This window comes from Neoarius graeffei, chromosome 2 (genome assembly GCF_027579695.1).
Source record: "Neoarius graeffei isolate fNeoGra1 chromosome 2, fNeoGra1.pri, whole genome shotgun sequence".
Lineage (NCBI taxonomy): Eukaryota > Metazoa > Chordata > Actinopteri > Siluriformes > Ariidae > Neoarius > Neoarius graeffei.
In genome coordinates this window covers 62,105,463-62,115,250 of record NC_083570.1, presented here as the reverse complement: position 1 = coordinate 62,115,250, position 9,788 = coordinate 62,105,463, and the positions used below count along the sequence as shown (strand labels likewise).

The 9,788-nt window shown below is 41.6% G+C and overlaps 1 protein-coding gene across 1 annotated transcript in view; it reads left to right on the top strand.

Annotated features, from left to right (window-relative positions):
* Window positions 1-3,507: 3,507 nt before the first annotated feature.
* Window positions 3,508-9,788, top strand: part of LOC132881764 (disintegrin and metalloproteinase domain-containing protein 10-like) — a 34,537-nt gene continuing 28,256 nt past the window's right edge. The window contains exon 1 of the mRNA XM_060914615.1: window positions 3,508-3,648. Coding sequence (XP_060770598.1) covers window positions 3,582-3,648 — 67 coding nt within the window. The 5' untranslated portion in view covers window positions 3,508-3,581. The remainder of the gene's footprint in view (window positions 3,649-9,788) is intronic.

Below are 9,788 nucleotides of genomic sequence, written 5' to 3'. Positions count from 1 at the left end.
CGCTGACCGCTAGCCATTTTGCTATTCTGAACACTGACAGTTCTTTGCGCATGCGCTGCCTGTCACTGCTTGATCGTGAGCATATGATGAAAATTCGGAAAATATGAATAGTTCATTTTATAACTAAATATCAATTTTAATTGATAAAATCAACAAAATACAAGATGCAGACATGTTATTATTTGCCAAAAAGCAATTTAAAAAAATAGGCCATGACCACTTTTGGGGACTGCCTCATAGGGCCGGTCCAAGTGGTGGGGGGCAGAGGGGCTGGGGGGCTGGTCAAAGGGGGGTGGCGGGCCGGAGTCGGCCCGCTGGCCGTAGTTTGATGACCCCTGCTCTACACAGAAAGGCCCCCCATCAGCCGCTGGGCTCGAACCCAGAACCTTCTTGCTGTGAGGCAACAGCGCTAACTACTACACCACCATACCACCCAAGATTACTGCAAATTATTATTATAATTAGGATTAAACACAGGGTTCATCCTTGGATAAATAGCTTCCAGTCAAGTCTCATCCTGAGACATCAGACTTCTAACACCTTCCTGAGGATATGTGCTGATCTGAAGAGAGCAGACTTTTGCATTGTTCTTTTCCTGTCAGGAATATTCCTTCAAGTGTCCTGTCAACTTGTTTGACATTGCGCCCAACGCCCCAACAACTATTGGCACAACTTTTGTCTTTGAATTCCATAGCTTTCCAATCTCTCTAGCTAGATCTTGGTACTTGTCATGCTTTTCTAATTCTTTCTGTATGACTTTACTGTCCCCAGGTACAGCAATGTCTACAATGATCATCTCCCTCGTCTTCTTTTTCTGAATTACAGTATCTGGTTTCCGGTGGTGAATTACTTGGTCAGTTTGAATAGTAAAATCCCACAGCAGTTTTACTTCCTCGTTTTATGACATGGGGACATGCTCATACCATTTGGCATTACAGTCAGTCCCATGTTTCTCGCACAATTCCCAATGCACAACCCGACCAAAGGTGTCATGCCTCTTTTGTACTCTGCTAGGGCAAGCTTGGAGCAGCCACACAAGATATGCTGCACAGTTTCATCATGCGTTCCACACATTCTACACTCGATACTGTGACACATCCTGTTTCTCAATCCTGGCTTTCACAGCATTTGTCCTTAACGCCTGGTCTTGAGCTGCAAATATTAAGCCCTCCGTCTCCTTTTTCAGGTCGCCTGTCTTTACCGAAGTCCAAGATTTGTTAGGCAACTCTTCTGTCTCTCTCTTATACTGCCCATGCATTTCTTTTCCAGTCCAGTCCTCGATTCTTTCCCTCTTCTTCCTGTCTTTATACGTCTTTGGTGTTTCAACTTCATCAACATTCTTCCTCTACCATGCAGCCTTCAGGAGAGGCTCCTAACTTTGGCTGATATATACATTAATATTTATTTCTTCAGTATTGATGTCATCCTCAACACTAAGCAATCCATGCCCTCCTTCTTTTCTTGATATGTACAAATGGCTCACATTGGCCCTAGGATGAAGAGTGCGATGTATTGTCAGGAGCATTATTATTATTATTTATTCAACCAAATAGAAAAAACATAGATAATACATGCATAACAGAGAAGAAAACAAAGTGTACGGTACATTGCAACATGACAGAACAATTCTGGTTTCCACAGAGATGGAGACAGCATGTGGGTCAGGGTCCACAAAAGTAATGTCATTTCCTGTTGCCCAGAGGTAGTGAACCCTCACAAACTGTTTCAGATCATCCATCCATTATCCGTAACCACTTATCCTGTGCAGGGTCGCAGGCAAGCTGGAGCCTATCCCAGCTGACTATGGGCAAAAGGTGAGGTACACCCTGGACAAGTCACCAAATCATTGCAGGGCTGCCACACAGAGACAAACAACCATTCACAATCATGGTCATTTTAGAGCCACCAATTAGCCTAACCTGCATGTCTTTGGGGGAAACTGGAGCACCCGGTGGAAACATGCAAACTCCACACAGAAAGGCCCTTGCCGGCCGTTGGGTTTGAATCCACAACCTTCTTGCTGTGAGGCGACAGTGGTAACAACTACACCACCATTTCACCCCTCAGAGGGAACTAAATTTGACCAATTTTATGAAATCGAAAGGCTGTCTACTTTTAACACATAAACCACGTGATGGATGTGGTAAAATGGCGGCCAGATGGCTTCACTTGTCTGTACAGCAGGGGAATGGACAATGAGCTCTCATCTCATTATCTCGAGCCGCTTTATCCTGTTCTACAGGGTCCCAGGCAAGCTGGAGCCTATCCCAGTTGACTACAGGCAAAAGCCGGGGTACACCCTGGACAAGTCACCAGGTCATCACAGGGCTGACACATATGCCCCTTTTCCACCAAAGCAGTTCCAGGGCTGGTTTGGGGCCAGTGCTTAGTTTGGAACCGGGTTTTCTGTTTCCACTCACAAAGAACTGGCTCTGGGGCCAGAAAAACCGGTTCCAGGCTAGCACCAACTCTCTGCTGGGCCAGAGGAAAGAACCGCTTATGTCAGTGGGGGGGCGGAGTTGTTAAAACCAACAACAATAACAAGACCGTGAAAGATCGCCATTTTTAAGTGACGAGAAGCCGCAGCTGTACAAACGCGAAGTCTCATCTCATCTCGTTATCTCTAGCCGCTTTATCCTTCTACAGGGTCGCAGGCAAGCTGGAGCCTATCCCAGCTGACTACTGGCGAAAGGCGGGGTACACCCTGGACAAGTCGCCAGGTCATCACAGGGCTGACACATAGACACAGACAACCATTCACACTCACATTCACACCTACGGTCAATTTAGAGTCACCAGTTAACCTAACCTGCATGTCTTTGGACTGTGGGGGAAACCGGAGCACCCGGAGGAAACCCACGTGGACACGGGGAGAACATGCAAACTCCACACAGAAAGGCCCTCGCCAGCCCCGGGGCTCGAACCCAGGACCTTCTTGCTGTGAGGCGACAGCGCTAACCACTACACCACCGTGCCGCCCAAACGCGAAGTCATCCATTAGTATTGTTGGTTTTGCTTTGATATTCGCGCCAAGGTTTATGCAAACGTAGCGACGTAACTGACGTATACAGCGACGTAATGACGTGGAAAAGGGGCAACAGACAACCATTCACACCTACGGTCAATTTAGAGTCACTAGTTAACCTAACCTGCATGTCTTTGGACTGGACCACTATTTAATCAGTGTTGTGGACATACTTGGCCAATAAACATGATTCTGCTTCTGAATCCGATTCTGATAATATTACATTAGAATTGTTCTTAATGACATTATAATCCTTCTGCTAACTGTTCAAGCTGCCTGTTCTCTGTTCTGTACACTTTCTGTATGACTGCTTTCTCTCCTCTGAGTATTTGTTCCATGTTTAAAAAAAAAAAAGCTTCAGTTATGAGAGAAACCTTTCTCATGGAGGCCGAATGTTCTTTTCCTGAGGCGCTGGGCCAGATAACTCCTCCCCCTTGCGTCTGACGTCATGACGTTCACAGTGAGAGAGCGAGAAAGAGATACAGAGCTGTAAACACAGGGGGCGTTTTACGTTGAACTGGAACAATAAAGCTCTTTCTGTATCAATGCACTAACCATGAACTTACGCGATATGACTGTGATTAAACTGCTTTGCCTATTGTGCGCCCTGAAATACAGTCAAGGTGAGTGTGAACAGCGCCGTGTCTCAGGACGCAGCTTTGTTTTTTTTTTTGCCCGCAATAAAACAGGGGCAGATGAGGGGACACAGCTAGCGCGCGCGCGCGCTGCCTTGCTAATTGCTAACTGCCGAAAACACACAGGCCGTTTGTCGTAAAGTTAAAGCTTTTATAGATGCCGCATATCCGCTTTCGCTGTTCTGTGCAATATAAAAACAGACTTGAAAACACACACTACGGTGAAACGTACAGCGTGTTCAGGCTTTAACATGTCCAAGCCTGCTTCACTTGACAAGCTAACGGCACCTCACTGAGCCGTATTATTAGCCGATAACACAGCTTGCTTGCTCGCTAGCTAGCATTGTCCAAGATGGAAACAGAAGCAGAGGCAGCCGGTTACAGCGAGTCAGTTACATGACAAGCTCGGCCGCTAGAGCCGTCACTGTAACGTCGGTAAACGGGGTGTTAGAAAAGAAAGGAAAGGAAAATAACAGGCATTACTAATGTCAACCAAGCTGTCATTCTTGTTTTAAAGTTAGCTTCAAATACGAAATAAATGTTTTGTGTTAGCGAGCTAGTCAGTGTAGCAGCTCTTAGAAAGAAAGCTGTTGTCAATGTTGGACGAAAACACAACATTTCATTCATGACAGTTAAAATCAGGACATTTCCAGATTAATAATTGTTGTTGGACATCGACTGTTTTTATCCGGGATTGATTATTTTGTCTTGTTTTTATTGTCACGGAAACTAAAAGCTCCGGGTGTGCTTTATTTTATTGTTTGTTTCAGCTGAAGGCTGTGGTGTTGGAGCAGGCAGTGTGTCTGTGTGTGGGGTTTTTCTTCTTCCAAACAAATATTTCTATTGTTTATTAAATGAGCTCGGTGTTATTCAGAGTTTTAAATGTGAAAACTCGACATGTCAGTTTTTATAAGCGTTAATAAATCATTTCCTCAGCATGTTAAATAACAGCCTCGCCTTGGAGGAAGGGAAAAAACCCACACAGACACAATAATCACTGCTGTCTTTTCTCTGCTGAGATGGTAAATAATAAATGTCCATATGGGCTTGATTTAAAAAAAAAAAGCAAGCTTTTTTTGTTTCTGCATTTTTTGTTTTTACTTATTGCCATCTAAAATCAATGATTTGCTGCTTCAGAAATCCATGTTTGCTTTATTAATCATGTGTTTTTAGTTCAGAATTGATTTTAATATTGTTCTGTCTTGGCGACTCGAGAGCATGTCTGCTCAGGTATAGTCAGTAACAACACACATGTTGGCTTTATAGACAATGGTTTGGATTTAAAATAAGCAAAATAAAGTGTGGACATTTTATTCGAAAAGCATTATAAAGCACTTTTTTCCCAAGCAGACAAATATTAAATGGTTTGTCTGTGTGGCAGATGCTGCGCTTCAGTGAATTTTGACACCTATGCACTATCTGTGTTAAATTTTGCACAGTTTTACATTTTGATGCTGTTTAATTGGATATTCTTTGCTTTTACCAGAGAGGGCAGGCGTTATATCTGCTGGTCTGACATAAAAGGAACATCCCATATGCTTTTCTACGTTTGCAAGGTTTTTTTTTTTTTTTTAAATTAAAAAGCACCTTACTACTTTTTTCTCATGCCATTTTAGCATAGTATGAAAACCCTATCGGATAAACAGGCTGATTTTGTGTCTGTGCTTTTGAACCGTTAAATATGTAAATAGCTTTGCACTGATTGGCTAACATCTATAAACAAAAACTCTGTTAGCCACACCTACAGAAATGTTTAGATTGGTTTTTAATGTTGCTGTTTTTATGATGACATCCAGATGTTTGTGTAGATATGAAACAAATCTTTCTAAAATTTTACATATAATATTTACATAGCAGGGCGGCACAGTGGTGTAGTGGTTAGCACTGTCGCCTCACAGCAAGAAGGTCCGGGTTCGAGCCCTGTGGCCGGCGAGGGCCTTTCTGTGTGGAGTTTGCATGTTCTCCCCGTGTCCGCGTGGGTTTCCTCCGGGTGCTCCGGTTTCCCCCACAGTCCAAAGACATGCAGGTTAGGTTAACTGGTGACTCTAAATAGAGATCTTGCAGTCACGTGACCGGAAAGTACACAGCCGCCATCTTGTCGGTAAAAAACACAGCTGAATACTGCTGCACTTGAGTACAGAATGGATCAATTTCAACCGACGGACTACACGGCTCATTTTTCTAATGAACAGATAACTAGATATATGTCTAAAATAAACGATCTACAGATTAGTGACCCTTATGGCTTACCGGACGTAGTTTTCACGACCGTGTCAGTGGATGTTGAACTGCCAGCGGAATACCCGGACGTGTATAATTACCTCATTAACTTTCCCTCGCTGTTCAGTGGTGAAGCACTGCGTGCTTATAAATCTCTGCACAGTTATCTTTACAGAAATTCAGGATTTGTCAGCGACTCAGATGTGGCATCTTGTAAACAAGAAAATAGCAATCCTCATTGGATGGGTAGGTCACTTAAGTATTGAGTATAGCACTGACCAGCCGATTATAGACTAGAATAAGGTAATTCCAGCTGTAATTCCAAATCGTCCATCTTGTTTACCATGGATCTGGCGTTGGAGAGGTAGAGGCTTAGCAGTGGAGGTTTGAGTGGCTGTTTTCTGAGCTTAGTCAACAGGCTGGCTCTGCAGCCTGGCTTTTGCTTCTGCTCCCGGCGCCGCCTCCTTCGCTTTGCTTCCGATAACAATCCACGGAGACCCCGCTGGTCTCGCTATCTCGTCCGGAATGTTGTGCATGCGATGGAAATCGCTACAAACCGTCATTTTCTGCTGGAAACCAATGTCCAGTAAGTCCATACGGTTGTAGTGGATATTGAAGTCCGGTACAGACGAACAACACGCAAAAATACACACAAAAAACATAAAAAACGTGCACAGGTAGGGAGAGCTTGTAGCCGCAGCCGTTGTAGTAGAATTGTATATAGTAGGGTTTTCCAGAAGAAAAGGTAGAAGTAAAAGCATAAGTAGAACCAGAAGTAGAAGGCGGAAATATGGCGTTTGACCGACAAGATGGCGTCTGTCACAATCTGGATCGGCTGTGACGTCACATGCAAGTGCTCCATTGACCGTAGGTGTGAATGTGGGTGTGAATGGTTGTCTGTGTCTGTGTCAGCCCTGTGATGACCTGGCGACTTGTCCAGGGTGTACCCCGCCTTTCGCCTGTAGTCAGCTGGGATAGGCTCCAGCTTGCCTGCAACCCTGTAGAACAGGATAAAGCGGCTAGAGATGATGACATGAGATATTTACATAGCTTTTGTACTCTATCACATCCCTAACATAACGCAGGTTTGTTATGAGTGGCTAACAAATTGATTAAAATCGCACAATGCTTATTACTCCAATACTATGGTCAATTTAGTTAATATGGCCTAGCAAACTATGTACGTCAGACTACAAGTTTTATATAAATTTAACATTATGAAAAGAATGTTAACGTTAGCTGACTGGCAACATGTTACCTGAGAGCTTTGACTGGTCATGCAGGTGAACTAAGGTTCAGTCCAAAAGCAGAAATGTGTTACAATATCCAATACAGCATTTAACTTAGTATTTTTGGAAATTTTTAATATTTTACTTATGGTTTATGGACTGGCGGTCGACTCCAACAGAGTTGGCACGACTCTGTTTTCTTGATTCAGATTTCAGTGATTGGTTGTATGTTAATGAGGGAAGGTGCCATAAAAAATAAGAGAAGATTCTGTGTAAGATGCGTGCACTTTCCTACCTGACCTTTTCTCTCCACCTGTCTTTGTATGGCCATTACAGACTGGGAAGGGAACAGTCCACTTTGAAAGGCTCAGTACATCACGAAGTCACATCGACACAATTTAAAACCAACAAGAAAAGACAGTTTTCCACAGCATGCCCCCTTTAAACCTTAATCCTGTTTGGTTTGTCTTTAGCATGATCAAGGAAATATTATATATATATATATATATATATATATATATATATATATATATATATATATTAGTGAGACGACAAAATATTTGAATGTGTTATATCTCGAAGCATATGTGAGTAATTATGCGCATGTGTTTTTTAATTTATTTATAAAAATAAAATGTGTTGGAAGAAGTGCATTTGTAAAATAATTTAACGTATTATGTAAATGTTGGTATAAATAAACACAAAGCAGTTGACAGACACTCATTAAATTACGAATTGACCCATTGATTCTCGTTGCCTGATCGAAAATGTAGCTAATCCAAGAAGAGTAGCGTAACTGATTCTGCCTGTTGTTAAAGGTATCCTATTCTGACTACATCATTTTCTAGCCATATTACACAATCCACATTACATGTAGTCCGTTACTACCAGACACTGAATATACTCAGAATATACAGGTTATATTTCTCTGAAATAAAATGTGTGTGATTCATGCGCACAGTGTGCGTTTTTAGCATTTTCTTTCGGGCAGCATGTTTGGGATTTATTAACGTGAGTAAAATGTGTGTGTGAGGGAATCTGGTATCTTTTGGAAAACATTCTGTAACCCATCGCGTGTGTTATTTCACAGGGCCTTTGTGAGCTGATATTTTCAAACTCGTGCCTAAATGAGGTTTGGCTGTCTTTTTATATGAGGAAACGGACTAATGTGTGGGTTCATTTACGCATGCACTCATTATATCGATGCTTTTTTGTCGTTTGTGGTGTGGCCTCACAAGGTTCGTCATGTCTCTCACAGCACCTGCGTTTGATGAATGTTTTTTTTTTTTTGAAACTCATCCACTTATCCCAGGCTCTCTCGCACTCGCTCAGATGTAGCCAGAGCTTTATGTAGGCGTAGTTCAATCTCCATTTTGAACAACCTGTTTGGGGGAAAAATATGTATGGTTCATAATCTTACATGGTTCTTCCGCTGTTGGTAGTAATGTCTTACAATCCCAAGCTAATAATTTGATTAAAATGTTAATCCATACACATCTTTGTAGCAGAGAGCTTATTAACACGCGCGCGCACACACACACACCTGATCTGTAAGCTGCTTGCTCAAAGTGTCGACCTTGATTTAGTAATGGTGCAATAGATTTAGTGCATCATCTCATGCGGGTGAGCTAGTAAGTGTGAACATAAGCACACACCAGTGTCAGTTCGTATCGGGTTATTGCTGCACGGCACAGATTTTTGTTCGTTCTTTTTATTGTGTGAAAAGTATTTTTGCTAAATTCCAACATATTATTTTCACTGCCCTGAAAAATATAATATTTTCTCATAAAATAAATCTGATCTGGGAAGTTATGATAAGGATTTAATATCTCTAGAAATAATATTCCCATCCACATGGAATTTGGCAGGCAGAAAGACAAACTTGTGGTGTTTTTTTTTTTTTTTTAAATATGTTTACATATGGCTGAGTTCTTTATAATTCAAATAAACAAGGTTTGCTGTTATTTAAAATATTTTAATTTATCTAACGTTATATAAAGTCATGCATATTTTATGTCCATTTTATGTAAATGGGTGTACAGCTGATTCTGCACAGAACATGGGCGGATATCTAAAGTTTGAATATGAAGACAACATGGAAAGACATTGCAGCTTGGAACATAACCTGACAATTCTTTAAACATATTTCACACAATTTTTCATGATTCTACTGTTGAGTCGACATCACCTTCCAGGTGATGTCCAAATAGCACAACTCTTGAAATGTATCTTATAATTTTGTCAGTATCTTGAATTCTATTGGTTGTTCTGATCTCAGATTTTAACACAGTCAATTTTTGTTATATAAAACAAAATTGGATTTGTAATATAGTTGACGCACAAACTGTGACCTTTTAGCATCTTTGACAAAGTAGGATCTATAAGATATTAATATCGGTCATGTTTGGAAATTTTGCACTTTCACCCTTTTGGGTGACACCGTGGCCTTCTGAGCATTTAAACAGATTAGAAAACAAGTTTGTCTTTATATCTGCCAAATTTTATATGACTGTAAATAATATTTCTGGAGATATTAAATCGTAAACATGTGCCTGTCTAGTAGGGCTGTAACGATATGCGTATCGAAATCGCGATACGCAGAGCCACGATCCGTATCGCGGTACACCCTTTTCAAACTTCTCCTCAGCCCAAAAACAGAGGCGCTTCCAAACTTCAATT